Source organism: Salmo salar, chromosome 18 (assembly GCF_965601325.2).
Source record: "Salmo salar chromosome 18, fSalSal1, whole genome shotgun sequence".
Classification (NCBI taxonomy): Eukaryota; Metazoa; Chordata; class Actinopteri; order Salmoniformes; family Salmonidae; genus Salmo; species Salmo salar.
This window is the reverse complement of record NC_138308.1, coordinates 29,953,689-29,974,860: the sequence shown is the minus strand read 5'-3', so window position 1 is coordinate 29,974,860 and position 21,172 is coordinate 29,953,689. Positions and strand designations below refer to the sequence as shown.

The window sequence follows — 21,172 nt, the reverse complement described above, 5'->3', positions numbered from 1 at the left end:
TGAATTCCAACAGCACTAGGTTGAATTCTAAATAAATCTCCCCTTCGCCCGCATCCTATTTCCCCAAGCATGGCAGAGACTTATGGTTGAGCCTTTTATAATAAACAAAAATATAAATGCAACATCCTGAATTACAGTTCATATAAGGAAATCAATCAATTTAAATAAATGTATTAAGTCTTAAGCTATGAATTTCACAAGACTGGGAATAAAGATATGCATCTCTTGGTCACAGATACCTTAACAAAAAAGTTACGTCCGTGGATCAGAAAACCAGTCAGTATCTTCTGTGACCACCATTTGCCTCATGCAGTGTGACACATCTCCTTCGCATAGAGTTGATCCAGCTGTTGATTGTGGCCTGTGGAATGTTGTCCCACTCCTCTTCAATGGCTGTGTGAAGTTGCTGGATACTAGCGGGAACTGGAACACGCTGTCGTACAAGTCGATCCAGAGCATCCCAAACATGCTCAATGGGTGACATGTCTGGTGACAATGCAGGCCATGGAAGAACTGGGACATTTTCAGCTTCCAGGAATTGTGTACAGATCCTTGCGACATTGGGCAGTGCTTATCATGCTGAAAAATGAGGTGATGGCGGCGTATGAATGGCATGACAATGGGCCTCAGGATCTCGTCACGTTATCTCTGTACATTCAAATTGCCATCGATAAAATGCATTTGTCCGTTGCTTTTGCCTGCCCATACCATATCCCCGCCACCATGGGGCACTGTTTACAACGTTGAAATCAGCAAACTGCTCGCCCACAGGACGCAATACATGTGGTCTGTGGTGGTGAGGCCAGTTGGACATACTGCCAAATTCTCTAAAACGATGTAGGTTTCGGCTTATGGTAGAGAAATTAATATTAAATTCTCTGGCAACAGCTCTGGTGAACATTCCAGTAGTCAGCATGCCAATTTCACTCTCCCTCAAAACTTGAGACATCTATTGCATTGTGTTGTTTGACAAAACTGCACATTTTATAGTGGCCTTTTATTGTCCCCAGCACAAGGTGCGCCTGTGTAATGATCATGCTGTTTAATCAGCTTCTTGAGATGCCACAACTGTCAGGTTTAGAAGCATTATCTTGGCAAAGGAGAAATGCTCACTAACAGGGATGTAAACAAATTTGTGCACAACATTTGAGAGAAATACGTTTCTTGTGTCTATGGAACATTTCTGGGATCTTTTATTTCAGCTCATGAAACGTGAGACCAACACTTTACATGTTGCATTTATAGTTTTGTAGTTTTGTCAGACAACACAATACCACAGATGACTCAAGTTTTGAGGGAGCTTGCAATTGGCATGCTGACTACTGGAATGTCCACCAGAGCTGTTGCCAGAAGTCGTTTTAGAGAACTTGGCAGTACGTCCAACCGGCCTCACAACTGCAGACCACGTGTAACCGTGCCATCCAAGGACTTCCACCTCCAGCTTCTTCACCTGCAGGATCGTCTGAGACCAGCCAACCGGACAGCGTATGAAACCGAGGAGTATTTCTGTCTGTAATAAAAACCTTTTGTTGGGAAAAATTATTCTGATTGGCTGGGTCTGGCTCCCAAGTGGGTGTGCCTATGCCCACCCAGGCCCACCCATGGCCGCGCCCCTTCCCAGTCATGTGAAATCAAAATAATTCTTTGAGAAGCACCTTTCAAGGTGCAATATGCAGAAATCGGTCTGCCATTTCCTTTTGCTAAAAATGGAATAGTTCGCCTAATTTCTGTTTATGTGACAAAACAAGCAATGGACAGTGTAGAGAATCAATGTACCATCTACACACCGCTGTAAGAATCATTGTACCATCTAAACTGCTGTGAAATATATTTTCATTAAACCAAAAATATTGTATTTTTTTGTGGTTAGAAACTGGTGTACAAACCTGAAAGTAAAAGAAACAGAAATTAAACTTAAGAACGGGAAACATAGAAATTCAGCACATAGAACAGATCTACCGCTTCTTAGACTTGATTTTAATGAGAATGACATACCTATATCTCAAATATGTGAATTTGGTGAAAAGTTACATATTTAAGCTTTAAGAGGGAAAAATATTTTTTATTTACATTAGTGTCCCTATGCTGATGAAACCGAGATACTTTAGGGTCACCCAGTTGCTCATAAAAGTTCCTTATAGTCAGATCTTTATATAGACTACAGTATGTGGATAAGGTGACCCTCAATTCATAATTTAGAACGCATGCTGCTGACAGACTACGTTTGATTGACCTTGTTCACTGACTCTCACTCTCAATTCCCCTCTGGACTCCAAGGTTATCCATGTGAGGTAGTCTATCACCTACCAGATCTCACAACACCTGGATAGGGGGATTAACATATAAGCTAACCACATCATATGATATAGAAATATGATACCTGACCACAGTCGATGACAAGGCAAGAAATCACTGGTTGATGGCATTTATACATTTGAAATGTACATATACTGTTTATATACACTGAACAAAAATATAAACACAAGACGTAAAACGTTGGTCCCATGTTTCAAGAGCTGAAAAAAAAGATCCCAGAAATGTTCCATACGCACAAAAAGCTGATTCCTCTCAAATGTTGTGCACAAATGTTTTTACATCCATGTCGTTCTGCCCCTGAACAAGGGGGTTACACTGTTCCCCGATAGGCCATAATTGTAAATAAGTATTTGTTCTTAACTGACTTGTCTAGTTACATTTAAAATAATTAGTGAGCATTTCTCCTTTGCCAAGATAATCATTCCACCTTGTTTTAGAGAATTTGACAGTACGGCCAGCTGGCCTCACAACCAGACCATGTGTATGGTGTTGTGTGGGCGAGCAGTTTGCTGATGTCAACATTGTGAACAGAGTGGCCCATGGTTGCGGTGGTGGGCTTATGGTATGGGCAGGCATAAGCTATGGACAACAAACACAACTAATTGCATTTTATCGATTGGCAATTTGCATGCACAAAAACACCATAACATGATCCTGAGGCCCATTTTTTTAAGGTACAGTATCTGTAACTAACAAATGCATATCTTTATTCCCAGTCATGTGAAATCCATAGATTAGGGCCTAATTAATTAATATCAATTGACTGATTTCCTTAAATGAATTGTAACTCAGTAAAATCTTTGAAATTGTTGAGTAACATTTTTTTTTAAGTATATAAATCTTGTTTTGTTCTGAACCTAGAAAAACATGCCAATGAAATTATCCCTGAAGCATTTTACAATGGTATAAAAAGTTGAGATTTGTATTAAATACTTGAATAATCTAAATGTTAGAATGAAACAAGCAAAGCCTTTAAACACTTGGACAACAAAAATTAAATGCCTTTTATGGGGTCTGATGGACTTGACAAATCCAGTTAGGTGCATTTCATAAATGGTTTAAATTAGGTTGTTCCTTTACATGGTGCGATTGTCTATAAACATATTTTAAATGTTAAGAAAAGGTTGGGATTGTCCCATCTTTAAAGAATCCTGATAAGCAAGACCTCCCAAGGCCAGAGTTGATCATCACTCAGAAAAAAGTTCAGGACTTGGTTTGTAGAGCTCAAACACTTGATTGAAAAGTTAAAACATACAAAAGGGATCTCCCAAAGTTTCCCATGATCGCTGTCTCAGCCAGCCCAGATGAAGCCCCTGGGAGAGCCTACACACAGCCGGACAGTATCCAGGCAGTTTGGCATTACTGTGAACATTAAACCACTCCAATAGTCATCTGCAGCAAAGCAGAAAACAAAAGCAAGCCTGCCAGGTCGGCCAAGAATGAGGTTTTTCCTGAACTTAGACTTTTACTGTTTCAAGCCACCCAAAACCTGTTCCGATTAAGCGAGTTCATGTACAGCTTTGATATACCCATCAGGGTTTGAGATGTCATACGACAGTAATTAAATAAGTGGAAGAAAAATAGTGTGCTGAAGAACGTGGTTGCAAATGAGAAATGTCTTCAGATGATTGGTTAGAAGTGGTCAAATCAGAAAGGTATGACCAAAATCACCCACCGCATTTAACCAATCAACTGACGTCTCACCATATAAAAACAATACTTAAACATAGGAGCTACAGGTGACCAACTGTAAAAGGTCTGAATACTTATGTAATTGTGATATTTAAATTTGTTCCTTTGTCATTGTGGGGTATTGTGTGTAGATTGATGAGGGGGGGGGGGATTTTATATTTATATATTTTTTTAAGTTCTAGAACAAGGCTGTAAAGTAATAAAATGTGGAAAAAGTCAAGGGGTCTGAATAATTTCCGAATGCACTGTAAGTTAAGTTTCTGGTCACATTGGGATGAGAATGGTGTGGTGCATTTCATTGTCATGGCAGTGTTGGATAGATACAATGAGAAGGTGTATAAATTACTGACCCACTGCAAGTGTCTTTAATGGAAACTACAAAGCAAACATGTACACCAAAGAATGACGGGAATAGCTACCGTCATAAAACAGTAGAAAATAAAAAAAATAAAGACCGTAGTGTTTCTTTCTCTTGTTGTAGCCTCTGAACACACCCCTTCCATGATACATCCTCTTGCTGGTTTGAGTTGGAAATATAAGGCCAGATTGTGCTGATATTCCCTTGTCCCCTTCACCGTGAGGATAGTTTAGGCCTCCAGTTCCAACCCCAGGCCCAGCTTGTGGCCTCCAGCGTTGATGCTCTTACCGTCCACCAGGGCAGAGAGGGTGAGTTTCACACCTGCAACACAGGAGAGACAACATAAGGGTCGCATTCAGGATGATGGTTAAATTACATTTTAAAAAAAATAAGTGTCAACTAGATATGGAAATTAAGCAAGCCTGCTGGCCAGAAGATAGTACTGTTGAGACATGTGCCATACTAACCAACATACTAGTCTACTATCAGAGCAGTCAAACACCTTACGTTCCATCCCTGGTGTCAACATTCTCATCATTGAGGATAGAAAATCTCTTATAGAGCTCAATGATTTCCTTTTTCAAATGAAAGAGAAACTAGTCTGTCCTACATCATTCTACCTGAGCCTTCTGAAACACTGCAGGGGTGCACCTATAACAATAACAGTACACCGAGACACATTGACAGCAAAGTGAATAGGACGTTGCATTACTGGGGACTCATTTGCCGAGATGATTAGCGATCAAGTCGAGATCGACCCTTCAAAACAGCATGCATGATGGCAGTTGGTGAAATTTACATAAAATCTCTATTGGCCGACCGTCGATTTGAGTCTTCAGTAAAGCATCATCTTAAAATCAACTTCGGTGCCGGGTGGAGTGTATACGTGCACTTTAACTGAAAGAGTCCTACCCCCCCCACCCCATTTACTGTACTGTCCAATGTGTTTCTTTTACAGATGCAGTACTGTATGCAGGTCACGTTGAGCACTTTGGTTCAGGAAGAGGATGTTGCATTAAAGTGTGGGTTGCTCATAGAGAAGTAGTGGGCTACAGACAAGAGTGGTAATCTAACATTTCAACTTGAGGGAACTTAAAGAGAACCTGTAGTATCAGCAGTAAGAGAATCATTAAATCTCCTGTAAAACAAGAGGTCTTACCTGGTCTCAGCGTCTGGGTGTACCCAAGACCGACCAGGCTGATGTTGTTCACTTTAGCCTGAAAAGATGGAATCAATTGTTTAACTTACAAGCCAAAAGGCAAAGGAAGGTTCCTAACGACGGCAGCCTTCTAAACTAGAGATCCTGGAGAGCCAGACAATGTGGCGAGTGTTGTATACAGCACTAGTAAGTACGTAGTGAGTGTAGAAAACAGCACTAGTAAGTACGTAGTGAGTGTAGAAAACAGCACTAGTAAGTACGTAGTGAGTGTAGAAAACAGCACTAGTAAGTACGTAGTAAGTGTTGTGTACAGCACTAGTAAGTACGTAGTGAGTGTAGAAAACAGCACTAGTAAGTACGTAGTGAGTGTTGTGTACAGCACTAGTAAGTACGTAGTGAGTGTTGTGTACAGCACTAGTAAGTACGTAGTGAGTGTTGTGTACAGCACTAGTAAGTACGTAGTGAGTGTTGTGTACAGCACTAGTAAGTACGTAGTGAGTGTTGTGTACAGCACTAGTAAGTACGTAGTGAGTGTTGTGTACAGCACTAGTAAGTACGTAGTGAGTGTTGTGTACAGCACTAGTAAGTACGTAGTGAGTGTTGTGTACAGCACTAGTAAGTACGTAGTGAGTGTTGTGTACAGCACTAGTAAGTACGTAGTGAGTGTTGTGTACAGCACTAGTAAGTACGTAGTGAGTGTTGTGTACAGCACTAGTAAGTACGTAGTGAGTGTAGTGTACAGCACTAGTAAGTACGTAGTGAGTGTAGTGTACAGCACTAGTAAGTACGTAGTGAGTGTTGTGTACAGCACTAGTAAGTACGTAGTGAGTGTTGTGTACAGCACTAGTAAGTACGTAGTGAGTGTTGTGTACAGCACTAGTAAGTACGTAGTGAGTGTTGTGTACAGCACTAGTAAGTACGTAGTGAGTGTTGTGTACAGCACTCAGTAAGTACGTAGTGAGTGTTGTGTACAGCACTAGTAAGTACGTAGTGAGTGTTGTGTACAGCACTAGTAAGTACGTAGTGAGTGTTGTGTACAGCACTAGTAAGTACGTAGTGAGTGTTGTGTACAGCACTAGTAAGTACGTAGTGAGTGTTGTGTACAGCACTAGTAAGTACGTAGTGAGTGTTGTGTACAGCACTAGTAAGTACGTAGTGAGTGTTGTGTACAGCACTAGTAAGTACGTAGTGAGTGTTGTGTACAGCACTAGTAAGTACGTAGTGAGTGTTGTGTACAGCACTAGTAAGTACGTAGTGAGTGTTGTGTACAGCACTAGTAAGTACGTAGTGAGTGTTGTGTACAGCACTAGTAAGTACGTAGTGAGTGTTGTGTACAGCACTCGTAAGTACGTAGTGAGTGTTGTGTACAGCACTCGTAAGTACGTAGTGAGTGTAGTGTACAGCACTCGTAAGTATGTAGTGAGTGTTGTGTACAGCACTCGTAAGTACGTAGTGAGTGTAGAAAACAGCACTAGTAAGTACGTAGTAAGTGTTGTGTACAGCACTAGTAAGTACGTAGTGAGTGTTGTGTACAGCACTAGTAAGTACGTAGTGAGTGTTGTGTACAGCACTAGTAAGTACGTAGTGAGTGTTGTGTACAGCACTAGTAAGTACGTAGTGAGTGTTGTGTACAGCACTAGTAAGTACGTAGTGAGTGTTGTGTACAGCACTCGTAAGTACGTAGTGAGTGTTGTGTACAGCACTCGTAAGTACGTAGTGAGTGTAGAAAACAGCACTAGTAAGTATGTAGTGAGTGTTGTGTACAGCACTAGTAAGTATGTAGTGAGTGTTGTGTACAGCACTAGTAAGTATGTAGTGAGTGTTGTGTACAGCACTAGTAAGTATGTAGTGAGTGTAGAAAACAGCACTAGTAAGTATGTAGTAAGTGTTGTGTACAGCACTAGTAAGTACGTAGTGAGTGTAGAAAACAGCACTAGTAAGTACGTAGTAAGTGTTGTGTACAGCACTAGTAAGTATGTAGTGAGTGTTGTGTACAGCACTCGTAAGTACGTAGTGAGTGTTGTGTACAGCACTCGTAAGTACGTAGTGAGTGTAGAAAACAGCACTAGTAAGTATGTAGTGAGTGTTGTGTACAGCACTAGTAAGTATGTAGTGAGTGTTGTGTACAGCACTAGTAAGTATGTAGTGAGTGTAGAAAACAGCACTAGTAAGTATGTAGTAAGTGTTGTGTACAGCACTAGTAAGTACGTAGTAAGTGTTGTGTACAGCACTAGTAAGTATGTAGTGAGTGTAGAAAACAGCACTAGTAAGTATGTAGTGAGTGTTGTGTACAGCACTAGTAAGTACGTAGTGAGTGTAGAAAACAGCACTAGTAAGTATGTAGTGAGTGTAGAAAACAGCACTAGTAAGTATGTAGTGAGTGTAGAAAACAGCACTAGTAAGTATGTAGTGAGTGTAGAAAACAGCACTAGTAAGTATGTAGTGAGTGTAGAAAACAGCACTAGTAAGTATGTAGTGAGTGTAGAAAACAGCACTAGTAAGTATGTAGTGAGTGTAGAAAACAGCACTAGTAAGTATGTAGTGAGTGTAGAAACAGCACTAGTAAGTATGTAGTGAGTGTAGAAAACAGCACTAGTAAGTATGTAGTGAGTGTAGAAAACAGCACTAGTAAGTATGTGTGAGTGTAGAAAACAGCACTAGTAAGTATGTAGTGAGTGTAGAAAACAGCACTAGTAAGTATGTAGTGAGTGTAGAAAACAGCACTAGTAAGTACTTGAGCGTTTCTTGCATGTGTTCTTAGGATACAGTAAGACAAAGGGATGGTTTCCTGGACACAGATTAAGCCAAGTCCTGGACAAAAATAAAATGTGAATTCAATGGAAAATCTCCAATGACATAGCTTTTTAGTCCTGGACAAGACCAAAGCTCTGTCTGGGAAAACTGGCCCAAAGAGAGTCACTCCTGCACAGTACTTACACTGATGGAGGCACTCTTGTCCAGCTGGTATTTGGCTGCGATGCCGAAGCTTGTGCTGTTGCTGCCGGCAGTCCAGGCAAGGTTGACCGCTGTCTCCAGCGCTGGACTCACTTTCTGGTAGATGGAGCCACCGAACTGTACACCGTCATTACTGTAACAACCACCAGGGAGAAGATTAGGGAGAGAAGGAGTGATAATATTTGTCAAGTCCTAGCCTTTACCATGCTATGCAGTTTGTACGGCCTGACGCTTTGAGCCCTGGTTAAATCATGATTAATTAGATATTCAATGATTACTATAGTTTCCAGGTTGACTACAGCTGTCCAGTCATCTATGTTCATTGTTTTTGTGTGCGTTTTATTTTATTTTTTAATTATTATTATTAATTTTTTTTACACACAATTGAATAGGCAATGTTTGCCCTTGCAGGTAATTGGAATTGTATGCACATAGCAGAGGACTGGAAATTCATACACTTGTATGCTCTCACTTACACGTTGGTGTGTAGCTGGAAATCCCCGGTCTTGTATCCCACAGCGAAGTTGTTCTGGGTCATCTTAGACTTGGCCGTGTCAAAAGTCATCTGGTAGCCGGCCAGCCAGCCCTCGTAACCAACGACGGCCGCTCCATGGATAGCGGGGCCAGCGAAGTCAAAGTCAACGTCACAGCCCAGGTTGACAAACTCGCGCTTGTAGGCGGTCTTCACTTTGCCGCTCTTCTTGCTGTCGTTGGAGCGAAAAACATATTTGGTTAGCCTACATTCTGAAGTTAAAAACTTTTATTGAACAGCCAGACAGCTCTAGCCTAATATTACCAGTCTAATGGAAACGTAGCAACCGTAACAGAATATGAAGGCAATTGGGAGAAACCAAGAGCTTGAAAACCTCTCACTCAAGTAGTAATTCACCCACACAGTCTAATGTTCATAATCAAATAGTCCACAAGCAATACAAATCCTGAGCCATGTCTTTCTGGATCGTCATTACACACTAGCCAACGAGGTTTACAGTAATTGCACAAACACACAACCTCCATTCACACAGCATTAGCAACTAGGGATTACAATAACACTTTATTATGAGCCCCTTAAAATACTCATGCTACGTGACACTAAGGCCAGTTGTAAACTGATAGCCTAGGCAGTGTGACAAGCTGTAGAATTCAGCGGAGTGAAGTTGCCCTTAGATGCTGACCTTGGGTCAGTTTTGCATTTCCCCCCCACTAATGGTTAAAGTTAGGATCAGTTTCCCCTCCCCAATCCTATATCTGTACCTAGGGGAAACTCCTCCCTCAGAGCTCAGTGGACATGCAGCAACAGCTTGCCAACCACCCCCTCCTCCCCACAACATGTGGCTCACTATGTGTCACCACAGGATTTACACTTCCAGGAAAGCCGATACTATGTGGACTGGCTGGGGAGGAACTACCGCATAGGTTTCGGTCACACCCAAAGCTATCTTATAAAGTAATTCAGTGCTACTGAGATGGTAGAACTCAAGAAATACATTGTTTCATCTAACATGTCCAAGCAGGAACACACGATCCAAGATATTTTGATGTGCATTATGGGTTGACAAATGGGTCATTATTGCTATAATGTTACTCGCAAAATGAGGGCCCAGAATTGCAGATTTATTTTATTCAATAGACATTACATTTGCTAGCATCTTTTTATGTACAAATAGCTCATAGGCTGGTTCATTTGGGAAGTGGAAACTCAAAACTCATTAGCAAGATCGCTTAATATAATAGGCTGCTAGTTAGCCTTGTAATTGATTAATCCAACAGTAAATTAAATGACCAAAAAAAACAACAACTGCTGCATACTACCCAATGAGTCTATATAGACCTATGCAATGACCACAAATGGCTGATGCGTACTACCAGTGCTCTGTATACGTCAGCACTATACCAGTTATTTTGGTTGAAAACTATGCTAAAACAGTCAATATTGAGAGTTGAGAAATACGTACAGAAAGCTGAGACCCTTCTCTCCAACAGTCACAGCAGTTGCTATTTTTCCCCTCCCTCTAACCTACTCGGAGCATGCAGAGTGAAACAGCCACAGGGGCTGGGCACAGAGTTTCATTTGGATTTTATTAGGATCCCCATTAGCGACAGCTCGTCCTACTGACGAAAAAGACAGACAAAAGACTTTACAATTTATATAAAACATTCAAATCTAGTAATGCACTTTAGGCTACTGCTTGACTGAATCATGGTTTTAGCCACCCCAAAAATAAAAAGTTTGATTAAATTGTCAAATTCTGGAGCCCAACTAGGAGAATAAAACACCTCCATTCAAATATACGAGCAAGAAAACAGATGCCATGGATGTGATAATAAATTCTACACAGATGAGTGCCATTTCAGGCTGGGTGCCATTTCAGGCTGAAGATAATTTGACTGACCCGTCACCTCAGATCTACCCACAAGCCTGTGAGGACTGCACACCCCAGATCATGTTACCTTCGTGTAAAGACACTACATGCTGGACTGACTTTTCTGGACTAGCTATATGTTAATACCATCCGCACCCATATGTCCAAACACATGAAACACCATTTTAAGTACTTTAACTACATTTTAGTCGTTTAGTAGATGCTTTTATCCAGAGCGACTTATAGTAGTGAGTGCATAATTTTTTTTTTAACTGGTCCTCTGCATTGAAAATGTGTAATCTTACCCAGTGTTTGGTGAGAAGGTTGTGTCAAATGTCAGCTTCAGACCCTTGACAATCTAAAGAAAACAAGAACAGAAAACCAGACTGGTAACACAAGTTTGATCTTCCGGCATTTCATGTGATCACTACATATTGAATATTCATTACTTGTTTGAATCCGCTTTCTTTTCAATTGTGTGTTAAGGCTATTGTGAGAAACTCCAAACAACACCGATTGTGTTACAAAAAGCATTTTAAATAAAGCTTTGTTGAATCCGAACCTGGTCTTCGAAGGTGATCTCTGTTCCCAGGGTGTTGTCAGTGTTCCACTTCTCTGTGAAGGTCAGGCCGTACTCTGACCTCTTGTATTTGGTTTCCAGGCTGCCCGCCACCTTGCTGGTGTCTGTGTTTGTGGAGCCAGCTGTTTTGAACTCCTGCAGAAGATGTGTAAAAAAAGGTTCACATCAGGATATGAATGAAAACAAATGTAAAAAATATGTTAATTCAATTGGGTTTTTATTGTCAAGCAGTGTATTGAACTATACTGCTCCTGTCAAGCTCTCAGGGTTATAAACTCAAAAGTATTACACAATTACTGCAATCATAAAGAACACATACACAGTAGAGATAGTTCTACATTCATTTTGAAAGTACACATAATTAGAAAGAAAATAAGTCAACTTACCACTCCGCTGCCGGACTTGGTCTTCACATCAAGCTTCACCAGGCCGAATCCTTCAGGGAAAAAGCTAAGTTAGTCAACCACTGATGCATATTTCACAATGGGAAATAGTCATTAAATATAATCAGTGTTAGCACAATGTAATACTTCATACACTAACATCTTACAGGATGACATGCAGAGCCGAGATAGATAAAATATCTCTATAGATAGAACACCATCCTGCCTATTGGTTTAGACTCCCTCAAATAAACTCACCCTATTGGTTTTTCCTGTTCTGATACAATGTGTTTCATTACAACCACAATGACCACTACAGTATATTTGTTTGAGTAAAATGTACAATACCATAGCCTTTGCTGAAGATGTCCTTGGCGGACTTGCCGAGGTCACCATATGATGGAGGCACAGCCATTACACCTGTAGCAGGGAGAAAAGAATGTATACATTACACAACAGTTAGAGTTCATTTTGATTTACATAACAACTGCTTTGGAAATCAATTTCTTTTGAATCTATGAACAGGGCCGGCTCCAGGAATAAGCGACATAAGGGTCCCAGGCCGCTAGCGGGTCCCCAACAACAAAAAACATTTCATTTGTTTTTTAGGTACTCTGTCACAGTCTCAACTTACTGTTTAAAGTTTGAATAGTAGAATACACATGGGTTAAAGTTCAGCATTTGATTGTGCATCAGCAATTTCTCATGTCAGTCACTCAACTAGCCATGTCATCATTTTTAGATTGGTAAATTAGTCTAGCCAGCTATCATGGCCTAATACTGACCAGTTACGCAAAGTAGGGGAAGGTACCCAGGGGACAGACCACCATTTATTTGTTAGTCACGCTCACTCTGATATCATTAACATGGCATAAGTCAAGGCAAAATGTGTATTGCAGGAAACTCCCTTTAATTTTTTTTACATTTCTCTCCACTGTCAAGAGTCACTAAAATGGTTTTCCGCTTAGGGCCCCAAAAGGCTAGAGTAGGCCCTGTCTATGAACATAAATACTCATCCAACACAGCTAGTCATCCATTGGGCAAAAAAAATATTTTTTCTAACTACTTTACCTGGGCTCTCCAACCCCAGTTGTAACTAACGTGATGCAGTTTATCAACCAGCTAATTATTATAGTTAGGTGCTCTAGATTATGGTTGGAACGAAAACCTACTGAATGGGAGCTCTCCAGGAACAGGGTTGGATAGCTCTGCACTATACAATAACAAGTGTGGTTGCCTGTCTATAACAGCCAGCTCTATCAGCCCAGAGCAAGGATTCCCTTACAGACGTTGATAATCTGAGTGGGTATGATAAGTGGCCTGTCTGGTTCTGGATAGCTCTGCATGGCTAATTTATCTGAACTGACGCTAGGCCACACCTCAGTGACTCACTCAGTTAAAGCCAGGCAGAGGAATGTAGGGCTAGGTCTGGGAAGCGCTTCACTCAGTTTAATTCCAATTCGCTTTATTGGCATGACGTTTTGATACATATGTCCACTCTCCAGCCAATTACTGGTTCCTACCTGGTCTGTCCCATTAAATCAACCACTGGGTATTGTGCAATTCAGAGACTCCATTAATGTTAATAGCTAGTTATTATCCTAGAGCAGCTCCAAGTAACAAAGTAATCAGACTGAACGCAATTTAACACACATGTGCAGCGGACATGAGTTGTCCTTTCTCGTATAAGGTAACAGGTCCAGCAGCAAAGCTCATTAGTTAGATAGCTAATGCTAGCTAGGCACATTTAGCGATAGCGTGTCAGGCAGTCCTCGGGCAAGCGTGGTCATAAACCGCGGCAAATGTCGTTTAGTTCCTTTACAATAAAAGCCAGTTTAGTTGCTTTACTTACCAGTAAACTTCACCTGTTGGAGGGCGATTTGAAGGAGACTGCAGTGTAATGAAATCCAGCCTCTCAACCGAAAGACCCCTACCTGTCACATGTTTGCCTGTCTAAAAAAAATACTTGCAGATTCATTACAAAATAATTACAAAATCAACAAAGTTTAAAAGGCTTTTGGCTGTAACTAAATTGTTTTCTGTCAATTCAAAACCATTCTTACGCACTTTTCTTATTTTTCTTATGCATAGTAATATGTATGTATCATAGATTCATCCATTTCCGTGTGTAACTTCTCATGGACAACTATGTTTGATCCCGTCGAATTACGATTCAAATTTGAAGAATACAAGTTGTTCCTAACTACTGAAAGGATTCGACTTTTTATCCTATCACACCAACATTGGTAAAATAAGACATTTAATGAATTATCTATTTGACAGATCAATTTATTACTGAGATTCACATTAAACACATTCACATTGAGATTGATAAAGGAAAATGGCAAAAGTATAGTGAATATATCAGAAGAACTAGCTGGGTTTCCATCCAATTTGCGACGGAGTTTCATATGCGCATTTTCCCACCAGAGATGTGTTTATCAAATGTACTTGTTGCCGATACAAGTATGTGCGTGATGACAGTGCACATAAAAATTACTTGGGGTTAAATTCCCATGTACTGAATAAAAAATACAAGTTAAATGGGTTCCATTGCATTTTCAACTCTGATGGTTTTGTCACAAAACAAAGTGTTATGTAGCGAATGTACCCACTGTGCTTTTGGCACGTGCGCTCTTGCAAACAGCTAGCTGATACAGTGCGGTTATAACCTACAGTTAGTCATGGGTATTCCGGCTCTTTTCAGTGAGGCGGCTCGTTCGGCTCAGCTCACCAAAAAGAGCCGGCTCGTTTGGCTCCCAAACGGTTCTTAAAAAATATATATATGTTTTGTATTTTTTCAAGTCAAACAGTTTGCGATAGTTTGACAATGATTGGGGTTAAAACAATTCTAATGAAATTAAATCATACTCTACCTTAAGCACAATGTATTTAAAAATGCATTGGTTTGTTAGGAAAAATAATGCTATTTAACATTTGCATTTAAAGTATAACTTTTTAATGTATATAAACAAAGTGCATATAAATCTAACCATTCAAAACTAATACAATCTGAACAACTTAATATAATATTGCACCATATCAATGAAAAATAAATAACAATGAGCAAAACAGCAGCATCCCACTTAAACCGGTCACTCTTTTCTCTCTCTTCTTTATTGCCATGTTATAACCAGCAGCACACAGCAAAACTGAGCATATTTTGCATTCAGGAATGCAAGCTGCCTCACTTTCGAGGGGCTGATGCGGTTTCTTCTCTCAGTAATTATTTGTCCCTGTTTTTGAGAAGACCCTCTCAGAGGGAACGGATGTGGCCACTATGCAGAGTCTCCCTGTCATGTCTTTAGTAAGCCGTGGGTAGACAAAGGCCTTGTTCTTCCACCAGCTCAGAGGATCTGCAGATCTTTTGGGCTCCTCCAAATAGGATCGGACCTCCATTATGGAATCTGCTGAGGGATTCCTTCATGCTCAGTTGTTCTCTCATCAAACAGCATCCAAACAGCAGACGTTTGTGGTACTGCTGCTGGTGCTTCTGCTCCATCTGATCCCTCTTCTTCCTGTTGCCCTGGTGCCTGAGCCAGCTGACTGCTGGGGCTGTCCCTCCCTGCTACTGAGGTTATTCTTTGAATAGCCTCATTTGCTCTGGCATCACTGAAGGCTAACTTCAAGTGCAGCGGGATTATATTCCATTCTGTGGAACTGTCTGTCCATTGATGAACATAGGGTGTCCATCAACTCTGTCACATGTCCTGTGGTTACATTTGCTTCTCTCTGGTGGCTGGCTGTGATTCGCTTCAGACCTTTACACAGGAGTATCATTTGAGGCTGTCACATAGCTGAAGAGAGAGAACAGTAACTTATTAGTTCAGGTTAATGTTGTTTCTACTGATACTACATTCTCATCTACTGCTCCTATACATATATAATACTGAATTAAATAATGTAGTAATAACTGCTTACTGTACCTCTCTCCACTGATCTCCACAGTGACCTGCTCAAAGGGCTCAAAGGGTTCCACCACCTCCCATTCCTCTTGGGTTAGAGCATCAACAGGGGCATTGACAATGGCCAGGATAGAGATGATGGCATCATTTGACTCAAGAAACCTCTTCAACATATAAAATGTGAATTCCACCTTGTAGTGCAGTCTTGTTTAGGCCTCAGCTCAGGCATCCCCATCTGGCGTTGTGTACATTTTAGTTTTTCAGCACCTACTGTGCTCCTGTAGAAGTTTTCCACATCTGCTTTCACTTTGTCCACAGTGGGCTTCATCACCTTTAGAACATCTCTTACGATCAGGTTGATTGTGTGGGTAAGACATGGATGATGGGTCCATTTTAACATTTTCATGGCTTTGATTATGTTTGCTGCATTGTCGCTAATACAACAGACCACTTTTCCATCTACTTGCCATTCTCTGGCCACTTTCAACAGTTCCTCTGCCAAGTTTGTCTGAGGTGTGTCTGTCGCTGAACTCAAAGCAGTCCAGAAGACAGCTAGACATAAAAAAAATCTTCAATGAAGTGACATGTAACCGACATGTAAGAAGTGGTTACTCTTGATGTCCAGCAGTCAGTGGTAAGGCAAACTGCAATAGCTTTTTGGACTCTTTCCCACACTGTAGCCTGTGTGCTCTTGTACAGTTGTGGAATGAGTGATTTTGAAAGGGTTTTCCTGCTTGGAAATGTGTACATTGGATTTAGCTATTGCTATAATTTCTAAAACCTCTATCCTCCACGATCGAAAATGGCTGGAAATCAGTGGCAATCATTTTAGCCAATGCAATATCAATTTGGCCTTGTTTTGCTACAGACATAGACTTTGGCATAAACTGGTCCATAGAAGACTGCGTTGCTGTGGGTAACGGAGTATCAAATCAAATCCAATTTATTTATATAGCCCTTCTTACATCAGCTGCTATCTCAAAGTGCTGTACAGAAACTCAGCCTAAAACTCCAAACAGCAAGCAATGCAGGTGTAGAAGCACGGTGGCTAGGAAAAACTCCCTAGAAAGGCCAAAACATTGGAAGAAACCAGGCTATGAGGCTATGAGGGGTGGCCAGTCCTCTTCTGGCTGTGCCGGGTGGAGATTATAACAGAACATGGCCAAGATGTTCAAATGTTCATAAATGACCAGCATGGTCAAGTAATAATAAACACAGTAGTTGTCGAGGGTGCAACAGGTCAGCACCTCAGGAGTAAATGTCAGTTGGCTTTTCATAGCCGATCATTGAGAGTATCTCTACCACTCCTGCTGTCTCTAGAGAGTTGAAAACAGCAGGTCTGGGACAGGTAGCACGTCCGGTGAACAGGTCAGGATTCCATAGCCACAGGCAGAACAGTTGAAACTGGAGCAGCAGCACGGCCAGGTGGACTGGGGACAGCAAGGAGTCATCAGGCCAGGTAGTCCTGAGGCATGGTCCTAGGGAAAGAAAGAATTCTTAAATTCACACAGGACACCAGATAAGACAGGAGAAATACTCCAGATATAACAGACTGACCCTAGCCCCCCGACAAATAAACTACTGCAGCATAAATACTGGAGGCTGAGACAGGAGGGGTCAGGAGACACTGTGGCCCCATCCGATAATACCCCCGGACAGGGCCAAACAGGCAGGATATAACCCCACCCACTTTGCCAAAGCACAGCCCCCACACCACTAGAGGGATATCTTCAGCCACCAATTTACCATCCTGAGACAAGACCGAGTATAGCCCACAAAGATCTCCGCCACGGCACAACCCAAGGGGTGGCGCCAACCCAGACAGGAAGACCACGTCAGTGACTCAACCCACTCAAGTGAGGCACCCCTCCTAGGGATGGCATGGAAGAGCACCAGTAAGCCAGTGACTCAGCCCCTGTAATAAGGTTAGAGGCAGAGAATCCCAGTGGCGAGAGGGGAACCCGCCAGGCAGAGACAGTAAGGGTGCGGAGTAGGTCTACTTGACTGAGTGGATACATCTCCGTGTGTGGAGGTGCTGGCTCCACCACTATCACTAGCAGGCCCGCTAGTTTCTCGAAGCTCCGCTATAGCTAGTTCACAGTTGGGTGCACAGTTTGCATATGCCGGTGTACGTTGTGCGTAGAACCGGCTTTATATGAGATTTTGTTTTGGAAAATTCTACACTGTGCTCTAACATTGTCTAGATTATTAAAATGCATCCAAATGCTACTGTGCTTCCGACTAATTTTCCAGCTGTTTTCACAGCTGTCCTTCCTCTCGCTCCTCGGCTGCTAAGTGTGTGACTGAGTGAGTTGGCTCGGCCCTCCCTCACGCATCTTTGATTCATTGGTTGACACCGTGTCTGATTGACAGGAACAACAGGTGAGGCTGTTGAGCAGACAGGTGAGGTCTGAGCAGACAGTCAGAATGAATGTGTGCGCTTGAGCATTTAGGCCTACATTATTTTATTTTTTCGTTCTTTGAATTAGTTAATTCTATTCATTTAAATCTTTTGATTATTCATATCTTAATTTTTTTTATAAATAGATTTTGCTCCTCTGATATGCGAGCCTTCTCCCAACATTCCCCTACAAGAGCCGGCTCTTTGCGAACGACCCATCAGTACCTACAGGCAAGGCTAGGACCCATGAGACCATAGGTTTACTGGTAAAATCCACTTCAAGGGTAGGCCTACTCTGGGTAAAACAAAATGTACTTGGTGGCACAGCAACCCAAAAACCCCTACATGAGATTATGGACAAAAGAGCGGAATTATTTTAATTTGTCAAACGGCAGCCAAGCATCATGTCACCAGAATGAGACCCTCAATATTTATTGGAAATTAGCTTGTTTTTAGCTGATAGGAGTGGAATCCAGTGTAGTCGTCTGCTGCAATAGCCTATCCATGACAAGGATCGACGAGGTGTGCGTCCCAAAGTGCCATTCCGCGCGGTTATTTGTCTGCGACCCGCCTGTTCGCTTGCACGATTCTTGCTATTCTCCTTCGACCGCTCAGCAACAAGCTGTTTTTGCCCATAGGACTGCCGCTGACTGGATGATTTTTTGTTTGTCGCACCATTTGCGATAAACCTTAGACAGTCATGTGTGAAAAGCCCAGGAGGGCAGCTGTTTGAGATACTGGATCCGGCACACCTGGCACCGACAATCATAACACGCTCAAAGTCTCTTAGGTCATTCGTTTTGGCCATTCTACCGTTCAATTGAACAGTAACTGAATGCCTCGATGCCTGCTTTATTTAGCAAGCCATTGTCTAGGAGCGATCCATTTGTTATTAACGAAGTGGTTAGCTAAAACAGGCCACTGATTGCATCTTAAAAGTATACATTTTTATCCTCAGACTAGATCTCCATATAATTGAAGAGGCATGTGTTTAAATATCTATTAGTGCTTAGGCCTACAGACGTAGTTGTTCCCCATGGGCATGCGTTACAAATAACCCAGTGTTAGGCGACTGACGCCGTTAGATGTCTTACCTATGCACAATGTGTGTCAAGGACCAAGGCACGAAAGAGAATTTGACTACTTCCTATTATCTACTTAGACATATGTCTAACTCTATTCCTGCTTCCGTTTGAGTGTATTATGTCCCTCAGTTAGCCTGGCTGACACAACTCACATGGTACACAGCGAGAGAGAGCTGTGACACTGGTCCGGACAGGTGCCTGTTGTAAATGCAGTAGTCTTACATAAATGGGCTGAGCTTGGATTGGTTCTCAAATGTTTGTTTCCTGGACCAGAACCAATCAGTAAAAAAGCACAGCCCCCTATCATTATCGCCATATGCCTACATCAAGGAGCCAAGACTGACATCAGGAAGACTTAAGAGTTTGGTATTAGCCTGACTACCTCTCGCTAACAGAAACAGCCATTACATTCTATTGACTAGTAACAGTCACTACAATACATTAGCTAATTTGTATGTTGCAAATAAAATCTCATACAATAGGAATTCAGCAGCCTATTTAGTTGGTGTGGGGCAGAAACAGTTGAGATGGAGTCAGAGGTTAAGGTGCTAAAACAGGTGACATTTATTTTACAGGGCAGGTGATAAAGACAAGATCCAGAAGTTGCATTTACAGTTGACAGAAAATAGTTGGCAATAGAATAAACTTACTAGCCCAATCGCAATATATAACCATGACTGGAGGACTAAAGCAAAACACCTCAAACAGGCCCATAAACACATCCGAGTAGGCCTATAGGGTTAAGTTTAGGGTTAGTGGATCGTAGAAATGTTGAGTTAATTGATCTGAGCATCTACAAACGTATTTGGGACTGCGGAGTCCGCACCTTTGGTGTGGGGGGGGGGGGGGGGGGGGGGGTACTGTCACATCCTGACCATAGAGAACCCTCGGGGTTCTCTATGGTGTTTTAGGTCAGGGCGTGACTAGGGGGTGTTCTAGTCTTTAATTTCTATGTTGGTGTGAGTATGGTTCCCAATTGGAGGCAGTTGACGATCGATGCCTCTAATTGGGGATCATACTTAGTGTGGTCCTTTTCCCACCTGCGTTGTGGGATATTGTTTTTGTTTAGGGCCATGTGCGCAACGAACGGCACGTTCGTTTATTTATTTTTTGCTTTGAAGTTTCACAAAAATAAATATGTGGAACTCTAGGCACGCTGCGCTTTGGTCCACTAATTATAACGAACGTGACACTAAGACAAAAGGTGTCCACACATTTGAGTAAATAGAAAAGGCAATGGTAACACTTCAAAAACATTGAAATAAATGTTCACACCAAAAAAATGGCTCAAGTTCTGTCACCCTTAGCACAACAACTTCCTCCAAGCATTTAGTTGTCCATAAGTTCCATATTGACTGCTCAATAGTTTGACCGGTTGTGCTTCACTCCCTCCTCACCTGTGTGCTGAAGCTACTCCAAGGCTAGGGCCCATGGAGGCCTCCATACTGTGTTGCCCACCCACATCTCTAGACCACACCCATAGACCACACCAGCAGGTCCATTTATCTGCAAGGTGTCCTATCTTGGCCATGCTTCCTGAATACCAACCGCTCACTGGGAGTGGGACACCTCGTCAGTTGTCCCGCCAGATACGAGGCTTTCAACCGGGCAGTCTCCTCTGGTGCCACCATCTCCAGCTACTAAATAGCATGGTTTGCACACACCAGCACAGCATCCACCCATAGGGCACATGTGTATTTTAAGAGTCCACCTCAGGAAGTATGCACAAGGGGGGAGGGAGCAGCCAGTTCTCCAGACCTGCAACCACATCAGAAACCTGGAGGAAGACGTCAACTCACAACAGAATGAAAAGGGTAGTGAAGGGACATACAAATCATTAACACTGCTTGAAGCCATTCCATGTTATCCACTCAATGCCCAAATCCTACCGACAACACCAAAATGCCACACCTTGAAGGGGCTGTGACTGGACAGTTGAGTAGCATAAATCCTACTACACTTCGGTTTAGACCAC

General features: G+C 41.9%; 1 protein-coding gene across 2 annotated transcripts; it reads right to left on the bottom strand.

Annotated features, from left to right (window-relative positions):
* Nucleotides 1-4,346: 4,346 nt before the first annotated feature.
* LOC106577200 (non-selective voltage-gated ion channel VDAC2) lies at nucleotides 4,347-13,777 on the bottom strand. 2 transcript variants are annotated; one of them, XM_014155090.3, is made up of 9 exons: nucleotides 13,659-13,777; nucleotides 12,155-12,226; nucleotides 11,810-11,859; nucleotides 11,406-11,558; nucleotides 11,149-11,201; nucleotides 8,957-9,184; nucleotides 8,463-8,613; nucleotides 5,526-5,583; nucleotides 4,347-4,687 (listed from the first exon to the last, which is right to left on the bottom strand). In XM_014155090.3, the coding sequence occupies exons 2-9, from the start codon at nucleotides 12,219-12,221 to the stop codon at nucleotides 4,596-4,598; spliced, it is 852 nt and encodes a 283-aa protein (XP_014010565.1). In that variant the 5' UTR covers nucleotides 12,222-12,226; nucleotides 13,659-13,777; the 3' UTR covers nucleotides 4,347-4,595. The 2 variants fall into 2 exon arrangements, with proteins under 2 accessions (XP_014010565.1, XP_014010566.1); XM_014155091.3 differs by having other exon boundaries at nucleotides 13,672-13,743.
* Nucleotides 13,778-21,172: the final 7,395 nt, after the last annotated feature.